The 16684-nt window shown below is 39.3% G+C and overlaps 1 protein-coding gene across 1 annotated transcript; it reads right to left on the reverse strand.

The window, feature by feature from the left end:
- Positions 1-14279: 14279 nt before the first annotated feature.
- LOC138873014 (uncharacterized) lies at positions 14280-15551 on the reverse strand. Its single transcript, XM_070151444.1, has 4 exons — positions 15219-15551; positions 14679-15101; positions 14372-14517; positions 14280-14286 (listed from the first exon to the last, which is right to left on the reverse strand). The coding sequence occupies exons 1-4, from the start codon at positions 15549-15551 to the stop codon at positions 14280-14282; spliced, it is 909 nt and encodes a 302-aa protein (XP_070007545.1).
- Positions 15552-16684: the final 1133 nt, after the last annotated feature.

Below are 16684 nucleotides of genomic sequence, written 5' to 3' on the forward strand. Positions count from 1 at the left end.
TTGCTTTGATATGCGTGAATGTAAAGTGGTTACAAAATGATTAGAACCCTCTTTATATAGTAGAGGAATCCTATCTATGGTACAATTCTAATTACAGAAGTAAATCTTATGATTAGCTAAACAACCGCCCTTGATTTTATTTGTTCCGAGATTTCCGCCATAATCTTCGACCAGTCATGGATATCTCGCCTTTCCGTTATTATGCAATATTCGGTCTTGCTCGATGTTTGTCCCGTTCGACCTCGATCATTACTGGTTTCGATCTTGTTAGGTACCTCGAATCCCGAACTCAGTACCTTATCCTCATATCTCGGTCAGATATGCTATGGGGCTGATCCTCGATCCATCCCCTAGTCTCGGTTAATCAGTAAAATCGGGTGGACCCGGTTTTAACCGTATACAAATGTATAATTATTTACAAATTAGTAAGATGTTGCACGTATATTTCCGTTTGAGTTAGGTGCTTCTACTAAAAATAGAAACAAAACGAAAATAAAAAAAGAAAGCTATGACAAAGCTTAACATTTGAGATGTCATTTTACCTCAATTTGTGCTGAATTAAGAAAATTTTACCTGAATTTCCCTTTCTTTGGATTGTTCATATTTGGTAGATAGAAACACATTAAATTGACTCCCACTTTACTACGTAAAAAAAGACATCCATTTATAGATGGAGTCAAGCTTACTAAAATTTCTCTTTTTGTTAATAGATTATTTATATCATCTTAATTTCTTTGGTCACTATGTGTGACTTTTGTTTAATTAAAAATGCCAAAAAAAAAAAATCATCTTGCATTCATATGTTAAAGGTGATTGAATCTGCAATTTTACAATTTCTTGGTCACCTTAGGTGGTCTACTTATTTCTTAATTTTATTGTACACGACATCAATATGTCCAACAATAGCTCGTCACTATAAATTAAGAAGAAGAAAAAAAGGACATCATGGTTGATGGCAAACTGTCTCGACAGAATTAATAGGCAGTCCATTGATAGAATTGTTAATTATGTTACATTCTAAAAATTACAAAATTCGATTTTCAGTAAAAAAAAAATTCCTTAGGAATCTAATAAAAAGGGGTTTATCAAGTTTCACCTAATTAAAGATGGTAGTTTTACAAAAACAAGGAATCACCAGTTCACAGTTCCACAACCATTCGGCATAAATTGGAATCCGCGTCTGTTTGTACTCCCTCCGTTTCATATTAAATGATATACTTTTCTTTTTAGTCTGTTTCAAAATGAATGACATATTTTTAAATTTGGAAATAATTTAACTTTAAACTCTTTCATTTTACCCATTTATCCGTAATGAGAAGTTTTTATAGCCACACAAATATCATGATCCCACAAACTTTTTACCCCTTAAGTTTTTAAGATCACAAATTTCAAAAGTTTTTTTTTTCTTAAACTCCATGCCGAATCAAACTATCTCATATAATATAAAACTGAGAAAGTAATAATTTGCATTCTTTTGGTTGTTACATCACATGTTTAAATAAACTAAGCAACCCGACTTTGACGAAAACGAAAATTGCTTATTTTTTAAAAAGAAGTTGACGTGACATTCAACTTGTCCTTTACTTTTAGTAAAGCAAAAGAATGCCATATGAACTAGTTAAGATTTAACATAATTTTCAGTGAGCTTCCATGTGATATATTCCACGTCAGAGATTACAATTTCTACCCGATTAATTATAAAAGGAAAAAGAAATTCCTATTTTATTAGATTGCCTCCTTTCTTGGAAAGCTTGATTAATTGACACAGCTCCAGTTGAGACTTGAATTCATAGATAATTCGGAAAAGGTCCAAATACAAATACCCCTTTACAATAAAGTCTATACCCTAGTTAGAAGTTTGACCCATTATCTACCTTGCCGTTATACTCTTGACATGGATACATCCCTTATTTTAAACGGCTATCACAGTGGATTAGTTATTCACTCATAATGTGACATGTGGAAATTTAATTTATACCCAAACATTTTAATTCACACCCAACCGGATTTAATAACCCTACCCGTTACCTATTACCCGACCCGTAAAACTTAACCCCTTTATCTCACAGGGAAATTTTCGTTCCTATACCATATAGGAACTATATTACCAAATATGTTCATAGTTTGCAAATTACCAACCATGCTAATAGTATTTCTACAAAATATAGACAATTCATTAAATAAGGAATCATTGTAGTTGTAGGCTTCCTTATTTAGGGGCACTAATATTAGGGAATTAAATATTCTTTCAGATATTTTACAACCACCTCACTCACGTATCAAACCACACCCCACGATTTCCTCTTCAATCACCCACGATTTCCTTTTCTAAAACCAGCGAAAATCTGCACCATTTACAACCATTAAAAAGTTTTGAAGTTTTGAATTTTTATTTGGGTTTTCAAAAGATATTTGTTTGTTTGGATTGGATGTTGTTGCAAAGAATTGAGAATTCTCTCTACGTCTCTCTCTATCTCTCAATCCCAAATTTCAGTAATACAAAGCAAAGGAAAAGAGAGCAGCAATTCCACCATTGACAGCCATTAAAAAGCTTTAAAGCTTTGAATTCAAATTTGGGTTTTCAAAAATCATTATTTATTTGCATTGAGTGTTGTTGAAAATAATTGGGAATATGGTTTGGAGTTTATATCTCAATTTTGAAGGGTTTTGGTGAAGATTAGACTTGGTTTTGGCTAAATTTCAGATTGAAACTCGAAGAAGAAGAAGAAGAAGAAGAAGAAGAAGAAGAAGAAGAAGAAGAAGAAGAAGAAGAAGAAAAAGAAGAAGACATGACATACATTATATTGCAGAAATTGTAGAAAAATTATAGAAAAATTGTAGACTGTTGTTTATTATTTTTCTTTTATTCATTTACCTACTGTATGAAAGTTGAACAACATTATATAAAAATTGTATTTAAGTGGTATTATATCGTAGGTGTATATAACTTAGTAGAAATAATGTACGAAATTGTAGATAAGTTGTATAATATATAATTAGTTATATGAAATTTATTTTTACTATGTATAAATCAGATACAAAATATAAAAAAGACATTGCATAAATTTTGTATAAAATTTGTATGTAAGTTTTGTGTTATTATAGTTGTTTTTAACTCGGTAAAAATAATGTGTAAAAGTTGTAGAAAATTGTAGATAAGTTGTATTCCTCTATAACGGGAGATGTTGGAATATCAAGTAACTTTAGTGTTCCAGACGAACATGCATGAAAATAAAGATAAATTCTTATATGAATAGTTTGTAAAATTTTTGTAGATAATATGTAGAAACATTGAAATTCTGTATTTTTCATATCAATTTTTCAAATGATATGTAGTTTTATTGTAGAGATTTTGTAGATATTGTGAAAATCCATACTGATATACGCCATAGTTAAATGAATACAATTTTATGGTAGTAAATTGTGCATCCGCACCTCATGCTCAGTTCTGCAAAGTCAAGAAGATATTTTGTGCATCCGCACTCAACTCACATAACTTAACAAATCCATAAGCAACTAGAAAATTGGTCATGTGCCTCACTTTACTTTACAATCTTTAAGCAAATAAATAAATGGTCATGTGCCTGACTTTTGATTATAGCAACTTGATCAATAGATGAAGCACAACCTAATTTCAATTCCTCAATTCTGTGTCCCCGAAAATAAGACATTGTGAGTCTTATTTGACACATCCTTCACATTCAACCTATTCTACAAATTAACGCCTATTTAAATACAATACAACCATACTTTCTTAAATTTAAAGGTATAACAATATATATAACTTAAAAAACATCTTCTCCTCTGCACAAGTTAGCTCCAAAACAGACGAACTGGAATAACAAGCTCACATAAAAACTTTTAACACAAAATCACAAAGCTCAAAAATAAATAAACAACATAATACATTTTTTCTATAATTTTTCTACAATTTCTGCAATATAATGTATGTCATCTCTTTTTTTTCTTCTTCTTCTTTGAGTTTCAATTTAAAATTCAGCCAAAACCAAGTCTAATCTTCACCAAAACCCCTCAAAATTGAGATATAAACTCCAAACCATATTCCCAATTATTTGCAACAACAATCCAAACAAATAATGATTTTTGAAAACCCAAATTCGAATTCAAAGCTTTTTAATGGCTGTCAATGGTGGAATTGCTGCTCTATTTTCCTTTCCTCTTATATTACTGAAATTTGGGATTGAGAAATAGAGAGAGACGTAGAGAGAATTCTCAATTCTTTGCAACAACATTCAATCCAAACAAACAATGTGTTTTGAAAACTCAAATTTGAATTCAAAAAGCTTCAAAGCTTTTTAATGATTGTCAATGGTGGATGGGTTATAGATTTTTGCTGGTTTAGGAGAGAAAATCATGGGTGATTGAAGAGGAAATCGTGGGGATTTGGAGAGAGAAACTTGGGGGAGTGGGAATATGCAGTTGAGTAAAATTAGGAGACTAATTAATACCATTAAAATTCTAAAATGGTACATAAATGGTAATTAGGTATATAGAAAGTAATTATATTAAAAGTTATGCATGGAGGGTAATGTAGTTTATTATATGACATAGGAATGTAAAAATTCCTATCTCATATAGTCCGCTTGGATTAAAACATTTACCGATAAACCACATCGTTTATTCTCGTTTAGTCCACCCAAATTCCATTAGGGTTTCTGCATATGCGAAGGAATACCAATCGAAGGAGGTTTCTGCTAAAATTTACAACATATTTTTGACTTTTCTAGTCAAGTAAGTTACTTTAGCTTCTTTTTTGTTACATTTTACTATTGGGTTAGGGTTTTAGGATTAAAATCGTTTTAATATGTCATTTAGTGGAGTTAATGTATGTCTGTTAAAAGCATTATATATGTTTGTTTATTGCTGGATTTTGTATATTCTCGTGATTTTGTTGGGAATTTGGTGGGTCTTTGGTTGTCCCGAAATCAGATTTATCTTTTAGGAGATTTTTATTCCATGCTTTATCTTTATACGTATCTTTTCTGATGTGGTCCCATCTTTGTTTTAATTGTTTTCTATTTTTTTTCTAGTTTTCGAAGGATGATTTCAAAGGTTGATATTGCGTTCAACTATGGGGGTAAATGGGCATTTTCACCTGACCTAGTATGTGATGAGTTTACCTCTAGATTAGGGTATGTCAAAGTTAAACAATTGTTAATGGTTGGGCCTTTGGGTAAGTACTATTTGGTAAAAGGTGATGAGAGTATCAGGACTCTTCTTTGCTTATTATGTAACAAATTCAAGTTCTTAAATTCCTTTGCTGTTGATGAGAGTGAGTCCACTGTTTTTGCTCCACATATCACAGGTCATACAGAAATATATCATGTAGATGTTGAGGTTGGTTCAGACTGTAAACATCATCTTTGTTCTGGTGGTAAATATGAACTTTCAGATGGTGGGGAGTATAATTATGATAAAATGGAGGGTATTAGCAATGAAAGGAGGAGGGTTATAGATGATAGGTTGGAAAACTATAAGGCGTTTAAGCTAGGTATGTCATTTAAGGACATGAATGAAGGCAGGTATGCTGTAAATTTCTATGCTTTAGCTAACAAAAAGGCTTTGGAGTTGATTAAATGTGGAAAAAAAGAACCAGGTATGGTTGTCAAGAAGGGTGTCCCTTTAGGTGTCTAATTTTTGAAGATGGGAGAACTGGTGGGTTCAAGATTAAAACTTAGAAGGATATACACACATGTGAGGATGCCTTTAAGAATCCTAGAGCTGATTATGCCATATTGGCTCAGTATTTTAAGAGTAAGGTCCAAAATAACCCTAAATACATAATTAAAGATATGAGAGGTGAGCTTGAACATGATTTGAAGTTGAATGTGAGTAGATCCAAATTGAAAAGGGCTAAGAATATGGTTCTTCAGAAATGAGAGAGTAGTTTTATAGATGACTACAATAAACTTGAGGCATATTGCCAAGAAATTAGATTGTCTAATTTGGGAAGTGATGTAGTCATAAATATCTCCAAAGATGCACTCGCAGAAGGTAAGAGAATTTTTTTGAGAATGTACTTATGCTTTAATGCTTTGAAGCAAGGCTGGAAAAATGGTTTGAGATCATTAATTAGAGTAGATGGTACATTCTTAAAGGGTGGAACCAAGGGTCAGTTGTTGGTGGCACTAGAACAAGATTCCATGAATCATTTCTACCCACTAGCATGGGCTGTGGTGGATAAGGAAACAAGCAGGACTTGCTATTGGTTCATGGAGTTGTTAAAGTTGTCTTTGAAGCATAAAATTGGTGCATGAATCAAATTCATATCAGGTATTGATCATGTCCAACTATTCCTTATAAAAGGACAATGCGGACGTTGCAAATATAACCTGAGTATTCTGCCCAGAGTCGAATCCATAGAGAGTTAACCTATCAATCACTATCTTTAGACCCACTAAACTCTTGAGAATCAATTTCTCCAAACGTTTGAATCACAGTCGATGGTGTCTTCAATAACTAAAATTGCAAGTAAATAAACAACTGTAAACTAAGGATGCTAAGGTTGTAAACAATAATGAGAAAACGCTAAGGTAATGACTTCCCATATTGATGGAGTCCCTTCTGTTTATGCTTCATACAAATTGACCAACACCTCTATATCAATCATGAACGCTCATCTTACCGTAAATCTCTTCCGAGTAATCATAGTAATATACTCAATGCACTCTCTCGAGATACACTAGCTAGCTCTAATTAACACGGTTCACTTTAGATTGCACTCAAGGCTTCGTTATCCCTAATCCCGCCTTTAAACCCGCAGTTATAGATCCCTCTTATACTTTGGGAGTGGTGTTGTTCAACAATAACCTAAATATGCACTCTCTCCCGAGTTATGCACACTAAATAGGCACAACTAATTGAGGATCCTGTCAATTAACTACAACATACACAAAGTTGAACAAATAAAGATTGAGACTAGCAATTTGTATTCACATAAACAAGAAGTTCATCCCCCAATAGGTTCCATCAAAACCTTAGACAAAGGATTTAGCTACTCATAACTATGGGTAAATAAACTAAAACAATATTCATCATAAAACTTGCAAGAAAAATAAAGAGAAGAAGAAACCAAGATATTTTGGGTGATCTCTCACACTTGTTGTTCTTGCCCAAAATACTCTGCAAAACAATACATGCCTCTCTTGGGCAGAGTCTAGTGTTTAAAATAGGGTTTTGGGCTAAAAATCCCGTGTTTTACACTTTTGTCCCTGAAGTTCTCCACCTCCGCCGCGGTTCTGCCACGGTCGCGGTCAAACCGCGGCCAAACATGCTCTTTGATTCTCACTTTGTCTGCATGGATCTTCTACCGCGGTTCTTCCGTGGTCGGGGTGGAACCGCGACAGTACTCTTTCAGTTCTTACTTGAGCTGTTTCACGTGGTTTACTTGACGGAATTTTACGATCGGCCTCTTTTTCTCCATATTTGATCCCAAAAGTACTCCATAGCCTTCCTTGGTCATATATAACCTGCAAAGCATGAAAAACACTAATAAGAGCATTTTGTTATCACTTTTATCTTCCAAACTATACAAGAAGGTGGTTATTTAGGGCCTAATTATAGTTAAATTCACCTATTATCAACACCCCACACTTAAACCTTTGCTCGTCCTCGAGCAAGTTAAACCACACTTCTAGGCCTAATCGTTCGATGCATTACCAAATTTTTTTTATGCCACACCCGCCATTATGAAGGAACAACCTAAGCAGTGCAACATTCACGCCTCAGATGAAGACTCTAACACCATGACACACTCATGCTCACTCTAGTTACTCTAACAGAGGTGAAAACTCACTTTTTCTTCCTGAGTCACATGCCCTCACATCATAATTCTGAGAGAAGTTCCACACACATAAAATTCGAGCAACAAGGAACAAAAGATAGGCAGAATTCACTCACTCTCAGCAAAGAACATTCACATGTCACACAGACACACCATAAGCTTGCCCCTAGTGTAGTACTCTACTAATTGAACTATTCAGTCAAAGATCAAGAGGTCTTTATTTGGTTGTAATGTAGGCTAAGGGACGGGTAGGATATATTTGGATATAGTGACTAGCCTCCCTAAGCACTTTTAATACACACTTCCTTTTATTTCAATTTTCATGCTCAACCCACTCGTTCTTCCACATTTTAGTTCATAGGTGACCCCCACTTTTCTTTAGGTGCAACTGTTTTTTTATCTTCTTTCCTTTACAAATCCATTGCACCATTCAAGTATTTCTTTCCTGATTCCCCTTTTTTTCTACTTCCTTACCACCCCACACTTTGACTTTTGTATGTTCTTTAGTAATTCAAGTGCTTCTAGGAGGTACAGGTTCAAACAGTCAAACTATTCAAACACAGGGATATAGGTCATTATAGGGTTATCAAAGAACATGCTTCAGGCTCAAAGGGGTTAACTATGGCAATATATACAGGTGGATTCACAAATATACAGGCTACACAAAGAAATGCCTCAATCATCTCTAAAACCAAACAACTTCTATTTCGCTTTGCAAACACACATGACAAGTTCTAGGTATCACATGCAAGCACAGAATACAAGTAATAGCTCACACACACTTGGCATGTAACTCATTCCAAATCAGTTTATCAACACACTCATACGAGCGTTCAAGCAAGACAGGATGTACAAAATTAAGGCATAGATTTACGAGTCTACAAACGAGCCTAGACGTCGCACCCTCATGTTCGTTTCTGTTATTCTCAGGTGTGTACATCAAGGGTTGCATTCTAGCCTTCACCCATTTTGGTCCTAAAACTACAAACGAAAAATCTACCTAACCCGGTTCAAGAAAAGCCCTTGGAAAAGAATCGTGATCAAAAGAAAAACCAAGGGAAAATTACTACACTACCTAAAAAAGGAAAAAATAAAATAAAATAAAGAAACTACATGGACTACTTCCCTCAAGAGTACTGTCCAAGTGGTCCGTCCTCAGGAAGAGTCATCTACATTTTTTTTAAATCCGACTTTGACCCTCAAGAGACCTGTCGACAAGTATCCGTCGTTGGGCCAAGTCAGTTACTTCTAATGTGAGTACAGTCAATTATACACAACAACACCAATCAAATACTACAACATACACCATGTCTATATACACTACAATACATTACCCGAGCAAGTCTCCCACCCCACACTTAAAAATTATGGCATGTCCCCATGTCATATCAAAAATAATGAGAAAAAGGGTAAGAAGACTTCCTTGAGCCTTAATTAGAGTCGGAGATGGTGCTGGGATCCACATGGCAAGCTCTCCCCAAAGCACGGAACCAGGACATAAACCGGCTCTCAGACCTGGCCTGCCGCTGAGACATGACATCCATACGCGTGTGTAGGCCCTCCACCGAGGTGCGAATATCTGCGACCTCTTCGTACATAGTACGCAATATAGGCTGGGTGTACTATGATCTGGATAAACCTGCCCCAGCACGGGGGCACCGAGAGGGTCCGGCACTGTCATAGGATCTCCTGGATGGTGCCATGGGAACCGGGTCATCATCCTCATCATCGATCTGAATGGTGGTGCATGCCCCCCTGCCCACTCTGATGCCCGAAGCTTTGAAAGCTACTTTAGGGGGCAACTCTCCATCAGTTGGATTGGTAGGGACATTCTTCAGCAGGCACAATGTAGTCACTAGGGAGGGGAAATAGAATCCCTTTGACCTCAGCGGGGACCGTATGATAATTTCATCACCAATGAGTCTTGCCGCATCAAAATCTTTCTTTGTGACGAAGCACCACGTCAAGAGGGCTCTTTGGAAGTTCACGTCAGTCGTGTTGCCTGAGGGCAAGAACCGGCTGCAAATGACAGTGAGCCAACACTTAGCCAAATGGGTGAATGAATTGGAGTGCAGGGTGATATGGTCACGTATCCAGATTGGTTGCCCCCCTGCGGAGAGTGCATCAGTCATAATATCCCAAGTGACTCCTGGTGCGTCCTGGTAATAGTCGACGTCACCAGTAAACCGGGGCAGCTGCAACACTTGTCGAATAGTTTCAACTGAGGCATCTACCCATTTGCCCCGCACAGTCACCTCCCGCAACGTATGTGATGGGCAGTTCGCGTAGAACTCTCTTACAAGAATCCTGTTCACCGTTTCAGGTTCATCAAATAAGAACTCCATTTCCCTCCGCCGGATTTCCTCATACATCTCCTCCGTTTCTGCACGGAGGGCTGCCCTGTCAATCGGAATCTCAGGGATGAAGCTCTTTGAGGCCTTGGCATGAAAGTCGTCCTCTGCCAATTCTGATTCGAACCTTGAGGCATCATATGTAGGCTGTTAGGACGTGCTGCCGATCTCTTTTGCTTCTTACGAGCCATATAACCTGCAAAGAATACAAAAGAACCATCAAATATATCCTACATGTGCCAGTCAGATGGTTACTCAGACTTCACCACCCGATGGTACCAAATAATATCCCCAATTTATTCCATTCATACACAATGCCAAACCCCCTACTAGTGAGGTGTTCCAGGTTACAACCTCCACAATGGCCCCACAACTGTCTTACAAATTCTAGCATACAATACCTCACACTTACTCCCTTAAGTGATTCACGTTAAATATAACACCACCATTCACCAAATACAACACCACCACAACCTAGGATAGGCACAAAATGCCTTAAAATAGCACCACAAGCCCCAAAGTTTCGGCCAAAAAGGGCCCTCCACCAAACTACACCGCAAAAATTATGTCTAGGCCTCCAAATCATATCAACAACCCCCACAATCGAAGTATAAAAAAGACCCAACCATTTTAGCACCAAACAAATCCACAAGAAGCAAATACAACAATAAAAATAGAGAAGAAGCAAAAATTGAAAGAAAATCTACACTATTCCTACCTAGGGTTTAACTAAACTAGTTTAGACTAAATTACACTAATTAGAAGAAGAAATAGAATAAAAAAGAAGAGAACACTTACTTGATGAAGGTTGGAAGGGGTGGGTAGTGGTGAAAGGAGGTGTGGAGAAGATAACAATGGTTGTTTTTGGGAGTGAGTGAGGGATTTGAGAGAGAAAGAGAAGAGAGGATTTGGGTTTTATTTTTTTTGGGGGGGGGGGTCGTTTTGTTTCTGAATAGGGAGGGGGAATAATTGTTTTGGGGTGGGTGAAGGGTTAGGTGAATTAGAAAGGGGGGAGGTTAGAACTAAAAAAAATTCTACATACCTGGGCCCGACGGGGTCTATCGCGGTTCTTCCGCGGTCACGGTTGAACCGCGGTAGACGAAGTTCAGAGAGGGGTTCCCACCGCGGTTCTACCGCGGTCGCGATGGAAACGCGGTGAATGAAGTTCAGAGGGGGTCTCTGACCGCGGTCACGGTGGAACCGCGGTCTGGGCAGTTGTCTGATTTTTTTGATTTTTTATTGTTCATATAATGTGTTACACTTACAACAATTTTGTGGGTTGCCTCCCACACAACGCCTTATTTAACGTCGCGGCACGACACAGGATGAGTGCATTTAAGGCTCGCTCGACCTCTGTGGTTCAGTTAGGTGCAGCTCAAACACTTCCTTTTTCTCGCTCATGCCCACATATGGCTTCAATCTTTGACCATTGACTCTGAATGTACGAGAGTCATTCTCTGTGGCAATATCAACAGCTCCTGAAGGGAAAACTTCAACTACTCGAAATGTTTTAGACCATCGTGACTTAAGTTTACCTGGGAACAGACGTAGTCTTGAGTTGTATAGCAATACCATGTCCCCGGGTTTGAAATTTCTCTCAACAATGTTCTGGTCGTGCAACCTCTTCATTCTCTCCTTGTACAATTTTGTGCTCTCAAAAGCAAGATATCTGAACTTCTCGAGCTCATGCAATTCAGTGACTCTTGACGTGCCCGCAGCTTCCATGTCTAAGTTCAGCTGTTTCAATTCCCACCATGCTTTATGTTCAAGTTCCACTGGCAGGTGACAAGCCTTCCCAAACACCAACTTGTATGGTGACATACCAATTGGAGTTTTGAAGGCAGTTCTGTAAGCCCAGAGTGCATCATCTAGCTTCCTCGCCCAATCAGTTCTTGTGGCATTCACAGTTTTGGTTAACACACTCTTGATTTCTCTATTGGACACTTCAACCTGTCCACTAGTTTGCGGGTGGTAAGGAGTAGCCACCTTGTGGCGCACATCGTACTTAGCAAGCAACTTTTCAAAGGCCCTGTTGCAGAAATGAGTGCCTCCATCACTGATAATTGCTCGGGGTGTCCCAAAGCGGGTGAATATGTTCTTCTTTAGAAATCCCACCACCACTTTTGCATCATTGGTGGGTAACGCCACAGCTTTCACCCATTTGGACACATAGTCTACAGCAACAATAATGTACTTATTGCCATAGGAGCTGACGAAGGGACCCATGAAGTCAATCCCCCAGATATCAAACACTTCCACCTCTTGAATTGGGTTCATAGGCATCTTGTGGCGCCGTGAAATATTCCCGGTCCGCTGACATTCATTGCAGCCCTTCACCCATAGGTGCGCATCTTTAAACACTGTCGGCCAGAAGAATCCAGCCTCTAGCACCTTTGTCGTTGTCCTAACCCCTCCAAAGTGTCCACCATACGCCGATGCGTGACAAGCCTGTAAAACAGAAAATTGCTCTATCTCGGGGACGCATCTCCGGATCATATTATCAAGGCATATTCTAAACAGATAAGGTTTATCCTAGTAATACTGGCGGCTTTCACGAAAAAATCTTTTCCTTTGGACCGATGAAAGGTCGTGAGGAACTATACCACTGGCCAGGTAATTAGCAAAATCTGCATACCATGGCACTTCCTGATGAGTGGTGGCGAGCAGCTGCTCGTCTGGAAAAGTTTCCAGTATTTCCTCAACCTCAACTACATTTTCAGCTCCCTCAAGTCGTGATAGATGATCAACGACTTGATTCTCAGTGCCCTTACGGTCACGAATCTTAAGATCGAACTATTGCAATGCAACACCCAACGAATCAGGCGTGGCTTAGATTCTTTCTTTTCTATTAAGTACTTGAGAGCTGCATGGTCAGTATATACAATTACCTTGGACCCTATCAGGTAGGATCAGAACTTGTCAAATGCGAACACTGCAGCTAACATCTCCTTTTCAGTCACAGTGTAGTTCAACTAGGCTCCACTCAGCATTCTACTAGTATAGTAGATTGGGTGCATCAGTTTGTCTTTCCGCTGGCCCAATACTGCTCCCACTGCATAGTCACTAGCATCACACATTAGTTCGAACGGTTGCTCCCAGTTGGGGGCAACAATGATGGGTGCTGTGACCAGTCTCTTTTTCAACTCCTCATATGCTACCCTGCAATCATCAGAAAACAAAAATGGGTGATCTTTTGCTAACAACTTACAGAGAGGGTTGGCGATTTTCGAGAAGTCTTTTATGAACCTCCGGTAAAAATCGGCATGTCCAAGGAAGCTTCTGATGGCTTTGACTGAAGTTGGTGGAGGCAGCTTTGCTATTACATCAACTTTTACGCGATCCACCTCTATTCCCTTTCTTGACACCCGGTGCCCCAAGACTATGCCTTCTTGTACCATGAAATGACACTTCTCCCAGTTCAGAACCAAGTTAGTCTCACCATTTCAGCACACGCGTCAGATTTATCAGGCACTCATCAAATGAATTCCCCACCACTGAGAAGTCATCCATGAACACCTCCATTATGTCCTCAACCATGTTAGTGAATATGGCCATCATGCACCGTTGGAATGTGGCAGGTGCGTTGCATAGACCAAAGGGCATCCGTCTAAAGGCAAAAATGTCATACAGGCATGTGAAGGAGGTCTTCTCTCTGTCCTCCGGTGCAATGGAGATCTGATTGTACCCTGAGTACCCATCCAGAAAACAGAAGTGTAACCTCCCTGCCAAACTGTCCAACATCTGATCAATGAAGGGAAGTGGGAAGTGGTCTTTCCAGGTGGCTAGATTCAACTTTCGATAGTCCATACAAATTCTCCAGCCTGTGACGGTTCTTGTTGAGATCAATTCATTGTTGTCATTTGTCACAACCGTCATGCCACCCTTTTTAGGAACACATTGCACTGGGCTCACCCAGCTGCTATCAGAGATTGGGAAAATAATTCCCACATCCAACCACTTTATCACCTCCTACTTCACCACTTCCTTCATGTTGGGGTTCAACCTCCTCTGATGTTCCCTGGAAGGTTTGTGCCCCTCTTCCAGCAGAATCTTGTGCATGCAGTAGGCGGGGCTGATCCCCCTGATGTCTGCCATGGTCCACCCCATGGCAGTTTTGCACTCCTTTAGTACCTGTAAAAGTTTTTGAACCTGCATAGCTTACAAACTAGATGAGATAATAACAGGTAATGTGGAGTCAGGTCCCAGAAATTCATACCTGAGGTGGGATGGCAATGGCTTTAACTCCAGTTTTGGTGGTTCTTCAATGGATGGCTTAGCTGGAGGAGTTTCTCTCTTTTCTAAGTGCAAGAGCTCAAACTCTAGATTTCTCTCCCAGAACCCTCTACCTTCCAATGCCAATACCTATTCCGCCAAATCCTCACCATTCACTTCATCTAAGTTCATCAAACATGCAGCCAGGGGTTCCTCAATTGACAACACCTCATCATCGGACTCTGCAATTACATCCACGGCATCAATAAGAGAGCAATTGGCGAGCTTGGTCACCTCATAGACTTCTGCACATTGAATGTTATTTCCTCATCATTGAGTCTCATTTTGAGCTCCCCAGTCTCACAGTCAATCAGAGCTCTCCCCATGGCCAAGAATGGTCTTCCTAAGATTATAGGAATCTCTTCATCCACTTTGTAATCCAAGATCACAAAATATGTAGGGAACACAAATTTCCCCACCTGAATAAGCACATCATCAAGGATACCAAATGGATGCTTCACAGTCCTGTCGGCCAACTGCAACAACATGGAGGTGGGTCTAGCTCTCCCAATTCCCAACATCTTATAGATAGCTAGGGGCATAAGATTAATGCTGGCCCCTAAATCACAGAGCGCCTTAGCAAAGGCGAAATTCCCAATAGTGCATGGAATTGTAAAGCTACCTGGATCAGACAGCTTTTCAACAATAGGTCTCGTCACCACTGTACTACAAGTCTAAGTAAGTGTAACCGTAGCCAAGTCTTGAAAATCAAATTTTCGGGACATCAAGTCCTTCATCATTTTTGCGTACCCATGCATCTCCTTTAAAGCTTCAATTAGTGGAATATTTACCTGGATTTGTTTGAGCATTTCAAAGAACTTTTTATACTGCTCCTCCTTTTGATGCTTGGCCAGCCTCTGTGGAAAGGGTGCAGGATGTCTCTTCTTCCCAATCACTTGGGACTTCTCTTTATCATCTACTATTTCAACTACTGGCTCAGCTACTTTCTCGGTCTCCTTCTGAATGTTCTTTTCTTCCTGAGCAGGCTGGACTGTCACCTCTGTCAGTATCGTAGACTCATCCAGCTCAATGGGCACTTCAATGAATGTCTCAGCTTGTATATTTTCTCGAGCTCTCTCTTGTTCTACATCTAGATCCCTGCCATTACGGAGACTCACCGCCATCAGCTGCTTTGGGCCCTAATCTTTTGGATTAATCTGGGTGTCTACAGGTAATGTCCCCTGAGGACGATTGTTCAGAGACATTGAAATTTGGCCTAATTGCATTTCAATATTTTTGATTGCTGCGTCATGTGCATCTACTCTTTCATTTATTTTTGCATTGGACCCAATAACCTGCTGCATCATTACTTCAAGTCTAGTGAACCCATCTTCTTACCTTCCACCATGCTGTTGCTGAGGTGGGGTATACCCTTGCTGCTGATTGTTATACCCCTGTGGCCTTGGATAAGGTGCCATATTGTTGGGAGGTCTCATACCTCCCATGCTTCCAGCGTTGTACTGTGGTTGAGGTGGTCTGTATGGATGCTGAGTTTGCTGACCCCAGTTTTGATTGCCCTGTCTCTGGCCTCCATAGTTTGACACATAGTTCATGTTTTCAGGGTGATGATGATGATGATCATGTTCTACATTCCAAGGATTACCAACTGGCTGACTAATGCAAGATGTGCACAAGCCCCCATTGGTAGTATCTACAATGTGCACTTGCTGTTTCTGCCCTGATTCATCCACTTTTTTGGTGAGTATGCTCATCTGTGTCAAGAGGGTCGCCACATTTTCAGCCATGGAATTTGATGGGTCAAACGGCACTGAGTGCACCACTGGAGTGATAGGTGCATTCCTTGTCGTCCACCCCGAATTCTGAGCCATTTTATCAAGCAGACTCTGACCTTCTCTCCAAGTTTTGCTCAAAAATGCCCCACCAGCTGAGGCATCTACAATGTTCTTCATGCTATCTGACAGTCCCATGTAAAATCGTTGTCCCAACATCTGATCTGGAATACCATGGTGTGGACATATAACCAACATTCCTTTAAACCGGCTCCATGTCTTATGCAGTGTCTCCATTGGTTTCTGTTTAAAGCTCATGATCTCATCAATTTATTGAGTTGTTTTGTTGGGCGGGTGGAACTTGATGTGAAATTTCTTGACTAACTCATCCCAAGTTTCTATAGAGTTTATGGGGAGTGAGTTTAGCCAGACCTGAGCAGCTCCTGTCACCGAGAATGGAAATAATAACAGCCTGATTGCTTCCGGAGTTACGTTGGGTTGCCTTTGATTTTTGCAAATCGATAGGA

This window comes from Nicotiana sylvestris, chromosome 7 (genome assembly GCF_000393655.2).
Source record: "Nicotiana sylvestris chromosome 7, ASM39365v2, whole genome shotgun sequence".
In the NCBI taxonomy this organism is placed as follows: Eukaryota; Viridiplantae; Streptophyta; class Magnoliopsida; order Solanales; family Solanaceae; genus Nicotiana; species Nicotiana sylvestris.